Source organism: Anas platyrhynchos, chromosome 3 (assembly GCF_047663525.1).
Source record: "Anas platyrhynchos isolate ZD024472 breed Pekin duck chromosome 3, IASCAAS_PekinDuck_T2T, whole genome shotgun sequence".
NCBI lineage: Eukaryota > Metazoa > Chordata > Aves > Anseriformes > Anatidae > Anas > Anas platyrhynchos.
Genome location: NC_092589.1, coordinates 63025323 through 63045633, shown reverse-complemented (window position 1 = coordinate 63045633; position 20311 = coordinate 63025323). Strand labels below are relative to the sequence as shown.

General features: G+C 36.7%; 1 protein-coding gene across 5 annotated transcripts in view; it reads right to left on the bottom strand.

Annotated features, from left to right (window-relative positions):
• Positions 1-5219: 5219 nt before the first annotated feature.
• Positions 5220-20311, bottom strand: part of MED23 (mediator complex subunit 23) — a 36904-nt gene continuing 21812 nt past the window's right edge. For all 5 annotated transcript variants that reach the window (XM_038176894.2, XM_038176892.2, XM_038176893.2 and 2 more), the window contains 12 exons: positions 19171-19295; positions 18523-18728; positions 17401-17581; positions 16401-16571; positions 15251-15467; positions 14228-14464; positions 12528-12693; positions 11485-11557; positions 10258-10472; positions 9277-9397; positions 7077-7208; positions 5220-6351 (listed from right to left, as the gene is read on the bottom strand). In XM_038176894.2, coding sequence (XP_038032822.1) covers positions 6178-6351; positions 7077-7208; positions 9277-9397; positions 10258-10472; positions 11485-11557; positions 12528-12693; positions 14228-14464; positions 15251-15467; positions 16401-16571; positions 17401-17581; positions 18523-18728; positions 19171-19295 — 2018 coding nt within the window. In that variant the 3' untranslated portion in view covers positions 5220-6177. The remainder of the gene's footprint in view (positions 6352-7076; positions 7209-9276; positions 9398-10257; positions 10473-11484; positions 11558-12527; positions 12694-14227; positions 14465-15250; positions 15468-16400; positions 16572-17400; positions 17582-18522; positions 18729-19170; positions 19296-20311) is intronic.

The window sequence follows — 20311 nt, the reverse complement described above, 5'->3', positions numbered from 1 at the left end:
GACAGGGTCCAATGCTTTCCTCTTTCACAGCTGTGACGTTACTTCACCACTTCATAAGGTGGAAAAGCTTAAAAACACCCCGGCCCACCTCATGGAAAGGCAAGCAGAAAACACACTGCAAGGTGAAAAAGCTGAACGAGGGGCACCAGATGTGTTATAGATGTGTCATGGAGCTACATGCACTGACACGCTGGCCTGCTTAAAAGACACAGCTCTGCTTACAAACAAAATCCTAGTTCTCTGCTGGACTAACACTTTCTCACAGTGTCAAATTGAGAGGCTTGACTGAGTTACTGCAGGGACAAATTTAAACATTTGGCTGTAGGGGGCTTGTCAGCAGGCTTCCCATACCTTTTCTAATTTTTTTTTGTCCTCCTTCTGTAGATGTCCTTCCTTCCAAGACAAACAACTCCAGAGCAAAAGAGGTACCGTGTGCTCCTCTGACTGAAGGAGGTTCTGTCAGGAAGCATCACCTACTTGAATAAACACAATGTGTGTAGAATAGCTTGTAAAAAACTGATTTATAGCATCAAGATGGTTTTGCTCCTTGAATGCTTATGAGTATGCCTGAGACGTCATTATCTACCCTTCTCTCTCTGGTCGAAACAAAATCCACCTGTGCTTTTAGTAATTCTGTATTTTTACCCGAGATACCCAAGTTGTGGATAGATTTAGCACAGAGCATTATTAAACTATTAATTCAGATCCTACAGATGCTGACCAAACAATTGAAATTTTTCTGTAAAGCACAGAAACTGGGTCAGCTGCTGATGACAGTGACAAAGGCAACAGTGTAATAGCCAAACGAGCTTGGGAACCCTGCAGAAGATGAAGCAGACAGGACCAGGCTTGTGGGAAAGGATGCTCTTATCATCTTTCCTGTGATTCCCCCATAGCAATCCCCCAGCCCTGTTTGTCCCTCACATGCACATAAGGGTGCTCTACAGCCCAACAGGGAGGCAGAGAAGCCTTATTGGCTATATTTTACTGATGGATGCTAACAGCAGAGTGAATCTCAGAGCTTTGTTTAAGGTTACTTGGGCAGGCTGTGACAGAGAAGAATAAATATGAATTCCTGCAGTCCCTTCTTGGCCCTCAACCACTAGTCCCTCGTTCCTTTGTAGTTTGCCAGCATTTCATATTTTAATGTTCCAAATACTCCCACTCTGCAATGTTTTATTCTAATCCTTTTTTTAATGCTGTCCTACTTTCCTGTCTTCTAGCTTGTCTAATTTCAGGGAGAAAGACAGACAACTGATGCCAAGGAAACCTATAAATCACTTTATATAATTCATAACACTATTGAAAAATCAGTTTGGGATTTATGTCACTGCAAATGAAATAAGCTATTTGCAAGTTTCCTTTTATAATTTATTAAGCAAATTGAAAATGTTCTTTAAAACAAGCTTTGTCAGCTTGTCATCTAATGGAGCAAAAGAAATAGTTTTCTGATGGATCATATAAATTGGATTTTTATGGAGTCCCAGCTGTTTCAAAGGGCTTTCTTTTCTCTGACAGGTTGACACCGCGTGCCACTCCAGCACCACGGCACATGCTCAAGCATGGTCTCTATTTTTCATTCACACAACAATGGTGAGGGCTGTACCCATGGTTTGGGATACAGCACTGGAAAAGCCTTCCGTGTGAGAACAGCTTGAATGTACTACATATACTTACATATGTTTCTAATGTAAATAAGGCCTAGCTGAGGAACGTGTATGTAAAATCTGTTTCACAGCTTGCAGTACTGCAGGCTCTGCTTGCACACTGGCTAGAAACGTTATCAAGCCAACGTCTTCTTGAATATTGACTTCACATACAAAGAGAAAAATAGAATGCAATTATAGCATCCCGTTATTTTCATTTTGGCTGCAGTGCTTATTTTCAAGGAAAGGCCCAAGCTGCCTCTGGAACATGCAAAAGCACCATCAGTAAGCTTCATCAAACTCTTTGCAGGCTGGGAGGTGGGGATGTTGCCACAGCTGTGATAGCCCAGCTCTCAGACAGCTGCAGAAAATAAAATGACACAGTGGCATCCCTTTGCCAGTGGCAAAAATTCTATGCATGCCCTTGTGTTCAAGTGACTGGGGAAAAAACAGATCTATCAAAGCTGTGTGGCAAATATGTTTCAGTGCATTCTTCAAGAATTCCTAAGGGCTTTTTTAGATTTCCTCTTAAAATAATACTAAGAAATAAGTGAACAGACATCTTACTTTCTTGATTAACGTGATTTCTTCTGTTCTCTTTAAAGATTAAGTCCCATGTTCATCAACAACAATGAGAGCTGGAGCACGGAGAAGTCAAATAAATGCCAGTATGGCAACTGCAGAAAACCAAGAACTTATGGCTCAGTGGTTCACGATGGGGTCACCTTAGCATGTGGTTTGCTGGGTGTGGGAGGAGAAAGCTAGGGGATGGAGCCCTGAGGTGCCCTGGGAAGATGCTGTGCATCCCTGCTCTGCACAGCCCTTCCTGTACACACTTTTAAAGCGAATGACCTGACCTACAGTAAAATGCAACTGTTGTACAAGAAAAAGAAAAAAGAAATCATAAATATGAACGTGAGATAGGACTTATTTTGTGAAAGCTTTGTCCTTCAAAGATGCCCAAGAGGTGCTGACTAGTAGTGTATATTATGGGGATGAGTTTCTCAAAAACTGCATAAAAGGAGTTTTAGTCATACAAAGGTCTGCAAATTAACAGTCCAAAAAACCCAAGTAAAACAATTGCTTTGCAATAGACTCAAGGACAAGGAAGCAGGGACTGCTGCTGCTGTTTTGTGCATTTGCTTTTTCCCGTGGGTAGAAAGAAAGCCAAATCTCCTTGCTTCGCCTCTGCCCTAAGCGAGGGAAGGCTGGTTTCTGCTGAGAAGACAGGTGAGAAGCTGCTGTCCAAAGGCAAAGACCTGCCCTATTTGGTGCCACTCCCCAAGCACCAAGAAGCTTGATTAAACAAGCATCAAGCTGAAGCGATCACCTGCAGTAGTTAGACCTCCATTTTCAAGGGAACAGATGAACAGCATCTCTGGCTTTTGTCAGACTGACACAGAAACGCTTCTGCCTAGAGCACGCAAGGCTGTGAATCATGAAGTTGCTGCTGTCTGTGACCTTCCCTCACATCTGGGAGGCAGTAACTGTAAGGATGGCTCTCCTTGATGGACAGGGAACCTTGACTTAGCTGAGCCCGCAATCAAATAGGATCCTCTCACAGCTGGGGGCTTAGAGCACCATAGGTGTGTGTAAGCTCCCAGGAAGCATTTATAGGGGCAAATCCAATAAAAAGCAGCAGCTTGATTACAGTATATCCCCACACATTTCAGGAGAAAAAGTAAATAAATTAGGAGGAGCCCATTTATCCTAAAAACAACTCACTCCTATAAAATCTCATAATAGATGCAAATCACCAAGTCCCACGTCAATCCCTGAATGAAACGAGGGGAAGGGCCAGATCTGAAGAGCACTACACTGTACAAGAGCACATACATAGCTTATGCACAACATAAGTACATGGGAAGGGAAGGTAAAATTTTGCTTTTGATTAAAATGTTTAGAGGAATGCAGAAACAAAACAGTGTCTCTCTGTCCACAGCTAACAGCTGATACAGAAGAAACAGGAGGGCTGGAACAAAGGCACAGTGAAAACCAAGAACATTCACCCCCTTTTGGAGCTGGAGAGGGTACTGCAGGTTACTGCATGATCATTTTATTCAAATGTTGACTCACTGCTGTAAGATTACTCTCAGCAGTAGGCAAGATGGAGGTAAACCCATCTCGTGGAGAATCAGAGGGGTAGGTAAACTAACAGAGCAAAAATTTGCAGTGATCTTACCCTGTTTTGGTGCACCTTCAGAAAACATTGCACAATTTCAGGTACAGCCCACAAATACTAAGATAATCTGAACGGTCTTAGTGCTAAAATCCAAGTCAAGTATACTGATCTCCCTTATTGCTTACATTTTGATGTACTTAAATACAAAAATCTCTTATCAACTCTGGTAACAGTTGCATGCATCAAGTGATTGACTTTAAAATAAAAATAATCCTTTATTCTTACCATAACAACGTGCATTATTGTTTTGATTTCATTAATCCTCTTCCAGGTTCTCTCTGTAAAATCACATCAATTGTGGGAGAAGCATGTAGCTTAAAGCCTTCTAGATGTGTTTGGAAGATTTTGCGAATCCCACAGCTCTAGCAAGTCCTTAAGCAAACTTGGTTATAAAAAAAAAAAACAACAAACACAAACAAACCATATTTTAAACATTTAGGACAGGAGGACGATATGGCTTCTAAGTTGTTAAATCTTGGATAAAAATGTTGGTAACTTCAAAGATTTGAGTATTCGTGATGCATTACACACACAATGATGAGATTTTCTGAATAAGTCTCCCTCTGGTGGTTAAAGAGGGAATGCAAACTTTTTTGAACAATCTCCACTGACTCAACCAGCTACATACATTGTTCAAGTCTCCTAAATAAACATTGTCTATAAAAGTCAGATGAGGTTTAAATACTTAAAAGAACACTCGGGGTCCACATCAAACTAAAAATCTATTTCAATATGAAGTGAGACAATTCAGGAAAATGCCTGCAGTGTTAAAAATAATTCAGTCATAACATGCATACTGAATAGCCAGGTAACGTGCTGTTCTGCAGGCCTTTGTGTGCTCCAAAAATTGTTTAGGAAGAGAACCACTATTAATACAGTTTCACTGACAACAGCAGCTTTCAAAGCCACCATCAGAATCTGCTGTGAAAGCCTGTGGGAATGCCTCTATGGATAGGATCGTCCCCACTGGAGTTTTGGAGACCAGTTGTGTTCACCTCTTTATCAAAACGAAAATAACTTGACTGGAATGGAACACAACATGTTTTAGACCAAATGTAGTATGTGATAAGCAAACATGTTTTTATATCAGACAAATTAATTGAAAAGCACTCACAGTTTTTTCTTACTTAAATTACACTTAGCAGAATTTGGGATCCAAGTATACAATCCAAATGATGGCAGCTTCCAGCAATGCAGGTTCGCTGTCCCTTTTTGACAGTCTTCATAACCAACCAACCAAAAAACACTTCTACCCATAGAGTCAACAACTCCTTTTCATAACTATCACATTTTTAGAAAAAGGCATACATCAGAGAAAGAAATCGGACACTGAATGGTATCCTTAACACAAAATTTATGAAAAACAAATAAACACTACTACTACAGTCATAAAAGGTTGCTTTTTTTGGTTGTTTTGTTTTTAATTAAAAAAAATTGACAAACGAGTATTTACAAGGTATTTAGTCTTTCAATTCTCTTATCAAAACCCTCAGAACACAGTACACAGAAAAAACTTAAAGTCGAATATTATACAAATCTAAAATATAAGATATCGATATTAATAAAATTCATACGATTGACCTGATAAAAATTACACCATTTCCCAAATAGGAAAGATAAAATAACCAGCATAGCTTTAACTGAATATGCAGACTTTCATAATAAATTCATTAGAGACAGTCTCTGGGTAGTAGTCTAACAGTCTAGTAATTGATGCTAGATCAAACCCACTGCTCATTTGTTGAATGTAAACTGTACATATAAAATTTACAGATATTTTCAAAAGCTCATAACATCCTCTCAAAGCCTGAGAATAATTGACCCAATGCAACTGATGCAATCTTTTTTTCTAGGAGATTTTCTGTATAACAACTTAATTTGTCTGCCCAAAAAATGAGAAGAATTTAAGTTTTGTTGGACAAAAAAAATACAAACTTCTAATAATGCAGAAGCCAAATTTATAAAGGCTGTTTTTCTACCAGGCTACATGTGTTGAGTGTCCTTTCATTTCATAGACAAATAAAAGAAAAAATCCAGGTGACTCTGATCAGGTTAGGGAGCAGGAATACCATGAACTCTTCAGAAATCCACGTACTTGCATGCAGAGAAAGTTTACTCAGTGCTTTCAAGGAAAGGTAACGTATACCTTATTTAGTGTCTGATATAAATAGGCAGGAAAACTGGCGTGCATACAGTTGGACAGCTTCATTATGGAAAAGAAAACGAAGCAGAAATTTGCACGCAGTTCTCTTTTCCTTTTACACAGCATACCAGATTGCAGATCAGATGATGCTTCACCTTGACTTCTAGAAGGAAACCGTCACACCAAGGCTGACCTAACACTTCACTTCACTGTGTAACTGGCAAAGCAACATTAACAGGCACTTGGCTAGGCTGTGGTGCTGGTGAGCCGTTACTAAGAGGTTGCTGTGGAACAGCTGCTGGCTCCATTTTGCTGATGTGCGTTATGAAACGTAACCGAAGTTTCAAAGCTGGTCTTAAATTACAAATTATTTTCTCAACCTGTAAAATAAAATAATAATAGTAATAATAATAATAAATAATAATAAAGACAAATGCATTTGGTAAAATAGAAGTATTTTGACCACTGTACCTGACCATTACATACGCACAACTATAAAAGGAAAGAGATACAGTAAATCATGTAAATCACTTAACATGGTGAATAGAACGTTATCTTATAGACCTCTCCTGACAACTAACCTTATTACACTGCTCCTTGGTGTAACAGTTGTACAGCAATGCTTTGCAAATGATTAACACAAATCACTTTAAGGAAGCCCACACCGTTATAAAATAAACTAGCTGAATTACTTTTCTACCAGCTATGGCTACATTCTTGTTTCTGTCATAAGACAAGTTACATTAACTGAATCAGAAACTAAGGAAAAACTTAAAAGCTATGAACTGAAGGAAAAAGCTATATAAACTTTTGGTTCTTTGACAGCTTTGTTTCTACTGGTTATTAAATAATAGTACTTAAAAAGTTTTCAAGCTGCAATCTGAAGTTTCACGCTACAGAAAAACTAGAAATCTGAGATACTCAGCCTACCGCATCTAAAAGGTTTTACCTGTATAAAAGTGTACCAACTCCCCAGTTTGCATACAGAGAGACCAGTCAACAATTAAGCATTTTTTTAATGCTACATACAAAAACCGCTCCTAAAAATATTAATTTGCCATAAGGAAAAAGGATAATTAAGTATCATTATCGACTGTTTACTTACTTGGTCTTTCACACTGTCACCTGTAAACATATACTTCATATGATACAAGAAATCACAGATAGGATCCATGTAGTTCAGGTGCGAGCTGTACTGATCAGCATTCAGGAGCATTTCATAAAATGCCACTCCAATCTGTCTCCACAGACACAAAAAACACCCAAAATCAAAACAGGTTTTTAAGTGATTTAGAGCAGAAACAGTTCAACAGTGTAATAAATATACTGCTTTTTAAGTACCTGTGATTCTTAACTGCTTATTTCTTGCAAAGACAAATGGGCAAGTCTAACCAATCCCATTATGCTTGACTAAATGATTCTTTTTTCCAAAAGCTAACTTTCAGTGAGTGTAGTGACGGTATTTTGGTACATTACATAACTAATGCTTGAACATCACTGACTGCAATATGCTTTGAATAAGTGCCCACAAAACTCGAGAAAGTAGATGCTAATAAATCTTGTGTTAAACTTGTTATAGGTATTTGAGTCTTCTAGAGAGAAGACTCTACAGATTACTGTTTTAGCTTGTACCTAGACTACAGCTAGGTCTTTGGCAAATGCATACAGTGCACTTTAATGGTTTAAGCATTCTCCACAGAGAGATGAATTCTCTACAACTAGAATGCTTCCGTATACTTAATAAAGGAGGCATTGTGTGCAAACCTATGTAAGACTGACCATTTAAAAATAGTAACGTGAAATCTGAACTTTGTGACTTGTCATTTTAGTCACACAACAGCTGCTGCCTACTCTGAAGGGAGTAACTCATCATGATATTCTGACACTGAAATCAGTTCCTTGCAAAGGAAAAGCAGTAGTATGGGAATGTTAAGAAACTTAAAAAGCTATCATCTTTCCATCTTTTCTTGTATTTTGGTTCAACGCAGAGAAAAAAAGACAAAAACCCTTCCTTCCTGAGGGAGGAACAAACTCATCAAAGCAGTATTTACTAGCTATTTACAGTATTACACAGGAGCCTATAAAAAGATACTGCTCCACACCTAAACAGCATTTTCTATTGCCCTCCAGTACTTAAGCACTATTTCATGAAAAAAAAATAAAATTGGTGTGACTTTTATTGTAGCTATAAGAAAATGAGAAAAAAAGAGAAAAGAAGAATAAAAAAATGATTTGTGGATTCCCAAATGATCACAGAATCATTTAGGTTGGAAGAGACCTCAAAGATCATCTAGTCCAACCTTTAAATGATGATGATGTATGTATTTTTTTGTTTCATGCTTCTAAAATATACTTTAAAAAGAATCAGAAAATGGCACAGCTCAGTAGGAAAACTGAAGGAAATATGCAAATAAATATACAGAAACACTATTATATGATTATTCAACCGATACAGCTCCTTACAGTATCCTGTATTCACAATACATCCAGAAACACAAGAACAACAGTTCAAAGCTCACTGTTTATGCCTTCCTACATTTTGTGACTTGTTCACAAAACAATGTATGTAAACTGAACAGTTTATTATGAAATGAGGGAAAATATTGCAGCAGCAGATCTAATAGGAACCTAAGAAGACTTAAATTGAAATCTCCAGCATAGACATGGGTAATTTGGGATGAAAAACAATTAGTAGTGGTAGTAAACCTTTATATTATGTTGATCAAACTCTAGAAAGAGATGAGATGCATACTTGCCATATAGGCTTAGCAGATATTTGCTGTCAGCACAAATATGTAAAGACACATATCCCATGTTTAGCTCGTCTTTCTCTAAATGACTCTGCTACCTGCAGTTATTTAGGTCATCTGGCAGCTGGCCAACTCCATCTCTTTTCTCCCTTTCTTCCCTCCAATGATATCAGTGTACGAAACTGCTTGTGCTCCCTCATTCTCACAGTACATAGTTCTTACTTACCTTCTTTAACCTGCATAGAAGCTTTTTAAAAAAACAACACACTAAGTCTGGTGCACATTTTGCATGCAATTTGAAAGCCAAAGCAAACGCCACTTAAAAAAAAAAAAAAAGTGCTGGGTGTTTCATCCTGAACCAAACGGATAGGGTTTCAGTTAACAAGGTAGCTGAATAACAACTCAGCAATTCAGATCCTTAAAACCCATTTTATTTGTATAGAATTCAATTCTAAATGTTTATAAGAAAGATCTCTGTCGCATTCTACTCTTTAATGTAACTGAAAAGCAAAAATACCATACACTGTATAAAGTAATCCAAGAGCTACACTTTACCTCTATCATGCATCGTGTCCTCTCCTGCTGGAACCGTTGCAGAAAAGGACCGACAAGATGGTAAACGTAGAGTAACTGGAACTCAGTTTTCACTATGGGTATCAATACTTCTGTGAGGAACCTGTAATATTTCAAGATATATCCTATTTGAATTGCACTTTTTCTCCCCCTGGCCCAAATTTTAACTAAAACATAGGATTCTCTCTCGCAGATCTGAGTCTTCATTTTAGAAATTACGATGTACTTCAGAAAATACTAGCTATTTCAGTGAAGCTGTAGAACATTTCCAGACATTATCATGAGACTAGAACCTTGTCTCAAGGAGACAATCCCACCTGAGCTTAGCAGAATGCCGTGTACAGCAAGAAAGCTTTGCTCTGAAGTTTTAACACCGATTTTAAATCAACGCTCACAAATGATCGACAGGAATACATCATACTACCTTCACTTTTCTGTCCAGTATATTACAACTTGGTATTTGTAAATGACATCTGCTAATTCTGTCATTAACACAGCACTGCGGAAAGTCTAATCAACTTCTGGTACTTTATACTTGCCTTAATGACTAAGTGGACCACTATTGCATTCTTCAGTCAGTAAAGCATCTCAACTGGCAGCCGTAGGGCACTTGCCAGAATAAAGGACACACTTGCCAATTACAGTTGATGTTACAGTTTAAGACTACTCTACAATCAGTGCCTTTAAGAAAAGCTGAACATGAAAGGAACAAACAAAAGCATAAAAGCTAATCAAAATTTAAAAAGGCAGATGAAAGGCAATCACACTCTAGATGAGAGCTCTGAAACTTACAGACACAAGAGTCATGTCAGGGGAATAGGGAGCTGGAATAAACCTTGAGATTTATCAGGTGGGTTTTGGTGCTGCCCCCTAGGTATTTGCTTGTATAAATACTACCAGTACAGCTTTGTTATCTACTATATGCATGGAGTAAGACAAATCATCAAGTATCATAGCACTTACTTAGGAATAAGAGACAGCTGTCCAATGCTAGAATGATGCCAGACAGCATGTGCCAAAGCCAAAGTGTAGCTGCAACCCATCTCAGAATAAGATTGGTGACATGCTGTGAAGTCAAACAGCTGGAACGGGTAACCAACCCACTCTGTCTCTGATGTCAGGCTGGGACTGTTGATGACACTCACAATGCGATCATGGAGAACAATCCAGTATGGCTCCTGGAAAAACAAAAAGCCTGAATTCCTTCTGAAAGGAACACCATCTAAGATAATGCTCCTCATTTTTTCTCTACCACTATCATATTTCTAAGATGCTTTCAACTACATGTTTATAAATATAAAGACGTTTATAAATACGTCTGACAAACCTGAAAATTAAGAAGCACAATACAGCATACATCTTTGTTGGTGGATGTGACACGTTAAAGGGTGTGGCATTATCAAGATGTATCTTACGAACTTGGTTATTTAGAAAGCTAATGTAAAGGGCTCCAAAAGAAACAGGGCAGAGATGAAAAGAGACCAAGAATTTTCTGAGTAGAGTACAAAGGAAGGGTACATATGTCAGAGAATATAGATGAAAGTGCAAGGAGAAGACACAGGAGAAACACGTATCAAAAAAAATAAAAATAAGGACATAATTAATGTTGTCTTTCTTCCAAGGAAAAGAACCATTTTGCTGGACAGAATTCCTCGTGAAAATAACTGTTGCACATATAAACAACATGTAAACAAGATCAAAATTATCCGTTTATATTCAGGAGATCAACATTTCTACTGAAACATGATCTCTAATACCGCATATACTTGCTTTTGCAGTCTTAGGCACATCTTATTTACATGATTTAAGAGATACAGGATGTGCAAGTGTAAGCATTTATAAATTGCATCAGAAGTCTTATGAAAATTCTCATCTTCATCGCTCCAGTCTATAATTAATATTATAGATGTGGAAATTAAATATGTTTTAAATAGGAGTGATTCACTTTTTTCCCCCCGACTCAAAACAAAATAGAAAAACAGAAAGCCTGTTCACTTTTTCCATGCTGGGTAAGTAGAAAAAGATATTTTCCTAAGCCTTCAGAATGGCTCTGCAGAATCTACAGATGTTGGCTGTCACATTGCAAACTACAAAAAAAAAATTACAACATGTTCCAGGAAGATGCTAATCTTTACATGGAAAAAAGATTATTATTTTTTTTTTATTTAAAAATGCAACATATCAACTTACTGGTAAGGCTGTGATAATTAGTCCAATAGCATTCATCCAAGCTGTGATATTCTCTCTTGGCACCAGGGGCTGACTACAGAGAAAAAGAAAACCCAGTCTCAGAAATTCACAATTGCAGTTTGTGCTTTTAATGTACCTAGAACAAGGTGTACTTATACAAAGAAAATTTCTCACGAAGTTGAGAGAACTATACAAACATATGCAGCTATGTAGGAGAGCTAACAGACAACATAAATATCACTACGATGCCACTAGCAAAATTTTATTCAGACATGATTTTGCTTTTGTATCATGTTTTCTTCAAATACCGTAATCACACTGTGATTGCTACAAACAGACTCAAGCGCTTAAAGGCTACTTGTCCCTTTGTTGACTATTTCCCTCCATATGCCACAAACAAAGCTAACAATAATACATTACTAAGCTGAATAAGGCTAAAAAAAATCATTTCAGTTTATCATTGCTTATCAAAGATGACATCTGAGTCACTGAAAGAATACTAGGTCCTTCCTTTCACTTCAGTTCTTTTCATGGTGACTGAGTTAGGAATCAAGAAACAGAACTATGGGTCAAGCTTAATGCATCCTTACACAACGCCAGCCTTGGTACACTACACCATTTTAAAGTATCTCTGATTTTACACTAGTATCTCAAGGATCTGGAATCCTGCCAAGGCTTCCTGTCCCTTTCTCTGCATATCAACTTTTTTCCTCCCACACCAGCTGAAAGGACAACAGGCTTTTTCTAGTCTTTGTGCTGCTGAACCCACTGGATAATTCATTAGCTAGTGCAAGGTCTTCCCTTCATCTTTTCATCATGCTGAATCAATGGTTCCTGAAGTACACACAATCCACAATAGTACAGGAATCCAACACACCATTTTTCTGCTTGATCCCTATAGCTTTGTTTGTCCTCCAAAAACACCTAATTAAAAATGTTATTATTTATACTTAAAAATTATAAAAATCAATGAAAATGAATATCACAAACTACCTTAGCAATCTCAATAAATTACAGAAAACAGTTTCAGAGATGCAACGTACCTCTTCAGCACAACATTCAACAGTGCATTGCCCACATCCTTTCCTGGAACTGCCAAGGCCATGAGCTCAACACAGGTAACATGAAGAGCGTGGGCAGCTGGGTTTGGAAACTCATTGAATCTCCAGTCACAATTTGGAAATGGACCAGGTGATTTTCCTGCCATCGGTGACAATGATTAAGGAAAAAAAGCTTCCCCGACAAAGATTTGTGTAAGTAGCATGGTATTTAAAAATATAGCTATATGACACATACACATAGTTGAGTTGAAATGAAAGATAAGCTACTGAGAACTAATAAAATAAACACAGTTCATAAAAATAAGACATCTGGCCAAGAGCATCAATATAAGTCACTGAAGATTGCACAAATACATAGTTACAGATGCATTACACACATGGTCATGCAGAGGATAAATTTCCCTGATTAAGAGGTGGAACAAAACAACACCAACCATCTCATTCACCATCTGCTTCCATGACAAGATGAAAATAACAAGAATTTTCTACTCTGCATAATCTGAAACCATTAATTTGCTTCAGTATATGATCTCCTAGCAGAACTCCAGGGTGACAGTTTATGCAAAGTGAGCACCTGCTTAGTCTGAAAATACTCTGCTTTCACAAGGAACGCTAGCTCATCTGAGCTACATACAGAAAAGATCTCCCACCGTACTGTTGACATTTGCATAGAAGCAGGGTTTTATATATTTTTAGCTTTCTTTAGATAGGCTGAGTAAACTTCTTCCAAGTTACACATAAAGGAAAGGCAGGTTTGGGAAGATAAGTGAAGGAAAAGACACGACACCCAGAAAACTGGCCAACTTCCATAAAGCTAACCCAGAAAGAGAAGGTGTCTAGCACTGTTCTCTAGAACATAGCTGCATGGGTTCACCAGTTATTTCCACAGGAATTTAAATCAACTGCGATCATAACCATAAAAAGTAAAAAGCGACAATTAAGAAAATTTAGGTTTGTGTTAAAGATATAATTTCTAGTTCTTCCCGCCTAAAAAACAGATTGTCAGCAGTAGCTAACAGCACGTATACTGACTTTCACCTATATATATTCAGCTATATACATGCCTAAATGTGGCACTGCTTACAACATATTTTCTTAGTAATACTGGTAATGGCACTAGAAAAAAATTGATCTTATGTTCTACATTGTTCTTTAAAGAATCATGGTTTATGTCAAGCTGATTTTATGACACAATTACAATTCAATTTAGAATGCACTAAGTATTTTGAAATAATAGAATAAATAGTGAAGTTTTTATAAAGTTGTAGCCTATATCATTTTCACCATATTTTTCAAGCTGCTTTTACTAGGAGAGCACACTCCCTACACAAAATAGGAAAGAAATACTGAAGAAACATATTACAACTTTGTTTTCAACTTCTAAACAATGCTTGTAATTAAAAGGTATTGCTCTGTACTGGTCAAAAGGACCACTGACCTAGTATGTATGTATATATACACACACACATTTAATCATCTCCAGTCAGTTCTATATCTGCTTAACTGGTTTACTGCTTTGACATTCTTCACACCTTTAGAAACAAATGCATACAGTTAAAATATGCTGAAGTAACCTAATATGAATTTAGGCTGAACAGATGGAAATTGAACTTTACATTTTGATGAAATGAAGCTAGGAGACACTGGAGCAGCTTATTTCATGCACGGTTTAAGAAGGATATTGTCTACTAGTCTCCCAATGAGTTTGCAATAGTAAATGTCATCAGGAATCCATGGATTATCTTCTCGGGCATTCATAGCACATTTGAGATAAGTATCACTTAAACACCAGCCCAGTGGGCGATTATCTTTGAGAGAGCCAATAATGGCATGAACAAGCTTTCTCTTGAGGTTTGTGCGCTCTCTGAGATGCCTCTCGTAATAGTGAAGAGTGTTGTACAGGTAAGTCACAGGACGATCTGCCAAGAAGAAAATAAAGTGAACAGGATGCAGTGTTACATTTCTGGTGGCAAAGTTAAAATCAAGAGCTCCCGGAGACTAAATTGCAGTATTTCAAAACAGCATATTTAGAATGGATTCATGTTCTTTATTTCACTATACAACATTGATTCTCTTTTGTCTTCCATTTATACTTTGATGTGTGGGGAGATGGGTAGAGGTCAATCACAGAACGTCAATATTAACATAATAATCTATCCGACATTAATCCACTAAATCACCTCTTCATATAAAAGGTATTAAATAGGAAGACTCCAGGTATGAAATCACAGTAAAAGAATATTGTAAAATGTCTGGCCATAACATAGCTATGTCATCTACACAAAACTTACTGTAACAGTGCAGTAAAAAGCGTATTAAAAAGTCAGGTTAAATTATTTCATCTTAAACAAAGACAGATGGAGGCATTTTTGTTTGTTTCTGATTTTTGTCTGTTTCAGTGTTGGTAACAGAATGATTGTTAAGACACAAGTCCAAGTACTCACTACTAGAAGGGAGTGAAAGGGAAAGGCGTTAAGCATGCACTAGCAAAAGCTACCAGAATAAAAGCAAGTTCACTATTTGTAGGCTGAAATACACTAACCAGGGAACACACTTCTTTATGGAAATGTGCATAGGGCTCACAGAATAGGAAAGGATTAAACATCACTGTGCTAGCAGATTAAAATTATGAATGAAGGCGATGAAGGAGAAAGAACAGAATTGTCACAATAGGAATAAAAAGTCTGCATTCCCATATAACTTACCATGAAATTTGTATAAACCTCCCAGATGATCCAATAAAGTTTCTAGTGACTTAGACACTGGAAGCAGTTCCAGAAATCTATGGATTACAATGTCAAACACTGGCAGAAAGCGCAGGCATACATTTCCAAAATAAATTGGTAGGTACTGTGGCTGGATCTGAACTGGGGGATTGACTTGCTCTGCCAAGCCTTCAAAATACAGCTTTTCAGGGTATTTCTGAAGGGAAGAAATCCAACAAAATTAAAAACTCTTTCTTTAAAAGCACTGCATTAAATATTCAGAATCGACATTGCTTTAAAAAGACACTTCATAACCCTTATTATCATACATGAATGCAATGAGAGGCTACCAGCGTAAATCTCACTGAAGAAAATTTATCTCTGAGTGAAATTAAATAGTGGTTATGACTCCTACATACAACTCCTTCAGGAAAAAAAATATACAAAGTTTCATCACCACTTGAAGGGGCATATAGGAGCATTAAGGAAACCAATGCAAAGCTGAAAGCAGGCAGTGACTGTGTTTTCCTTGTCAAGTGGTTTAAGAGAAAATCTAGGGGAATCAGCACTACCAGAAGTTTCTGCATTATGTACTAAGTCAGAACACTAATAGCGTGTATAACATGCATGTAATTACTCCCTGGGAAACTGCAACCTTAGGCATTCATAACACCAGGGGAGCTTGGTATGCAGACTCTAAGAGATATAGGAGGGAAGGTGGAGTGGAGTGAAGACACCATAACCAGGCTCTGTGCTAGCACTGCAGGGATGGGGAACTTGAGAACAGATATCTTTTCCCTGATGCACAGAACATCTATTATGACTAAATTTTTAATTATTTTTAAAATAATTAAAATTTTAATTATTTTTATTTTTTTAAGTAATTTTTAAAATTATTGGATTTAGATTAACAAGTTTCTAACCAACCCTTCAGATGCTTCCATCTTTAGATATCATTGCATTATAATTTTAACATTATTACATAAACATAGCATTGTTTTTTTAATACTAGTCTAAATAAATTAATACTTATCAACTAACTCCAAGAGTCTATGGAACTGTCCTGTAATTTACAGGAAAAAAGACTTTTTAGCTGATCTGAACTCCATAGCATAGTATTACAACAAAAGGATTTTATTAGCTTTGATACCTTATGATAACTCATATGCTTAGTATGCCAGTCGTTCTGCAGCCAGTGCTCTGGGGAATTCTCCTTCACAAAATCACTCACTCTGTTTCTGAAATCGTTAGGCTTGAGTAAGAGTAACTGAATTATGAAGTAACAGACTTGAGCTTCATTTCCTTCATGACTACGCATAGCCTTTAAACAAAAAGGATCAGAAAACGTGGAATTAGAGTTGATATCACTGTCTGCTTTAGAACCTTTAATCATTGGCTAGCCTATGGAACTGGACATTACATACATGTAGATTTACACACAAATTCATGTGATCTTTCAAGTGTATTTTTGGAGTGAAGACACACAATAGAGGTAGTTTTCACAGGAGATGGCAGAACCTAACAATCACATTTTCTATTCAACAGGCAAAAAGTCTCAAAAAATTCCCAGTGAAAGTATGTTACTATGAATTCTAGTTCTCTTTAGGCTGTCAATTCTTTTCTTGAAATTATCCAATTAATGATAGCGAATCTAAAATTTCTTCAAACTTCTGGCCACTGACATGTTTGGACTAAAGTTTTAAAACCCAATTTAATTTCCTCTGGGTAAATTCTGCTTTTCTTTAGTTTACAGAATAACCTGGAAAGTCAGAGAATGCTATTTCTCCCCTATTTTTCTACATGAAAAAGGTTGGGTTCCAAGCAAAAATAGAAAAACTCTAATTGGTACAAGACTTCACGTTTGTTTCCACACCATAGCATAACAACAATAACATACATTAATATTAACTCAATGGTTGCCGTTAAATAACCGATAAAAGCTTCCCCCGAAGATTCAGAGAACTGTATGACTGAGTTCTATGTTGCTTACAGAACTAATCTACTGTTTTACTTGATTTTGGGGTTGGCAAATAGTCAATACATAAAACCAATGCATTTTTTAAAAAGATTGCTCCCATAAATGTGACAAAGAATGCAAGGATCAAGTTCTGTGAAACCTCTCACATCCTTTCTTTTAAGGCAATACTTACCAAACACAGTATCAGCCTATCCAGTGTTACAATGTTGTATTTCCATACCATATCATTCAGAATCTCAATGCATTTATTAAGCTGCTGGCCTCCTGCTGAGGTAGAGAATTCATACACCAAGAAATCCGCAAACGTCCTGACATGTGCCACTAGAGCTCTAGCCCCAATTCTTTCTAGTACTCTGTTGTGGAAGAAGAGAAGAAGTCTCTTTAACAAGGATACTTGCACAGATCATAAAAGCAACCAATCATTGTTAGTATTCTTAATACATTTTTAACCATCTATTTTACAAGAACGAGTGGGTTTTATAAAAATGTTTGCTTAAAAAAAAAAACCAAACCCTTACCTTATTGAATAAAAACAAAACAAGCCTCATCCCATAAGCAAGGAATTCCTAAGTCCGGATGCATTAGCATATAAGAAATGCCTCAAGTTCAACAGTTCTTACCTGTAGCATTCTGCTCAGAATACATGCTCTAGTTATGCATTTTTCTGCACATAACCGATAAAGTTACACAACTCTTTGCATGATCTTCTGCAACACATTTCTATTTTCCTGCTCTGTGTGCTTTTAATATAACCTTATATATTAATATAAGCTTTTATTATAACCTTAACATTAAAATACTGCTATTTTCTGATTGCATGGATGAGTAACATATGCTATTATATATGTTCATTGTTTCAACAGACCTAATGATGACTGAAAAAGAATAATCTTACTTTTCAGGACTAGAGCTGATGCTGTTACTACAGAGAACAAGTCAAAAAATTGTAGACCTATGTATATAATTTTCATCTTAATTTATATATATAGCTTTTATTAGTGTATAAAGGCTAAGTAAATTTCTGAATTCAAACACCTCACATCCTTGCCTACACCTCTCTTACCAGGATGAACCAAAGTATACAAAAAAAAAAAATCAGCTAGGTGGTGTACTCAACCTTAAACAATGCAAACTTATTATTATATACCAATATGTAGGCTCCACTTCTTTTTTTCCCCCCCATGCTCCAAATTAATAAATAAGTACAAATCAAGCTGTAATGCACAGGGCCCATGTCCTCAGAACTGAAAACATTGTTGTAACAGCTTTGAAATTGCACAGCTTTTAAGCTCACCTGTAGCCAATTTGATTAATGTGATCCGTCTCTAACAGCATCTTCCATAGAAGACAAAGGAAAAGTGGGGGTGAACCTTGCACAGAAAAGTGAGTGATTATACCATTCTCATTGGTCATAGACTTCCACTTCCGATATTCTTCTTCCACATTCTTCTTCAAGTTAAAACGGCTTTCCTGAGGTACATTATTCTGTTTGAAAAATACCTGAAATAAAAGTAGATTTTGGTGTGACTGAGAGCCTAAAACAAAACATTGCAACAGGTCAACCTTAATGTGATTTAGCAGGTTTTAAGTACTTCCTTGTACAATAAAAACCTACTAGACAGGGTTGTTGCCTCACTGTGGCACCACAGCAACTGTATCTATAAGTCACATTACAAATTGCCACAAGAGAAGAAGCTTCTCCATTATTTTTTTTTGTTTTGAAAGATCTGATTTACCTTGCTCTGGTACTAACTGCTCGCCATACTTGGCCTTAGAGTACAGGAAAAGCTAACACATTTCTGAAGATCAGCATTACAATCATGCTGTTTTTTTAGTGACTTGAGATGAAGAGCATATGGACAGGAGAAGAATCTCACCAACAAGCAAATGGCAAAGAGAATAAGTATTTTCACTTATAAAATCATCAGTTTGAAACCATTACCTGCAGTGGAGCTGGAAAACAGCTTAGTGTATGTGATGCCCAGTTATGCGGAGTAAAACTCATGATAGTCTGCAATATATCCTTGCACCAAGTTCCCTGAATTGAATCAGAGCCTGTGAAAAAGTCTAGAAAATGAATTGATGCCATTAGGATTTCATACACACACAGATAATAATTATTTCTTACATTTATTTCTTCTGTAGTAAAAGGCATTAGGCCTCTGCTAGTTCAACAGTGTTCCCCTTTTGATAAACTTTTCCTACCCCCTTCTTCTGAATCTTACATATTTTGTAGAACAAGATATTTTATGCTATTTAAAGTAATGAAATTATTTTTAGGCTTTGAGCTAGAAATAAAGCAAGCAATTTTAAGATTTTATATTTAATTTCCTGTAATGACAGCAAGACATGCTTTTGCTAATTAAGTCATTAGAATTAATTTTAAAAAATCCTGAGTAAATTAGCGATGGAAAAATTGCTAGATGCGACTCTGTATTGCTTTAAATATTCTTCAGATGTACCTTTCTCAATTAAGCTCTGGAAAAACACAACTCATCTTCCTCCAGCCCCAATGCTGACTCAACATTAAAGACTGAACAAAGGTAAAATAACAAAACCCTTTCCCTTTCAAATTTCCTCCACCAGCTTTTGTGAAATCAGTTGTTCTAATTCTCCACCGAGTCTCCAGATTTAAACTGTACTTTTCCCATTTAAACAAATGAGCTAGAGAAAATATCCCTCTCCAAGCTATCAAAAACCTGACCACTGTCACTGCAAATTAATGACGCATTAAAATACCAGTGAAAAGCTTCTGCCCCTTCCCTTTCCCATGAAAGGGAATCCAAAACATGCATTACTTTGTCTTAAAGGTAAGCTATATAGGTGGTGACTTCTGAATGAGCAACATACTTGTTCTCAACATAGTGATTTTTTTTTCTTAAATGGCACATATTTAATCAATCCAAACATTTAATAATGAAAGTGAAAACAAGACAGAGAGAAGAACCTGGTCACACTATATCTCTGCATAAAAAACAGCTCTTAAAATCTGATTTCTGTTATAAATAGCAGCCCCTTCCCTAAAAACAATTTTATTTTCATTTAAAAAAATAAAAAAATTGCTTTTTTTTTTTTTTTTTTTA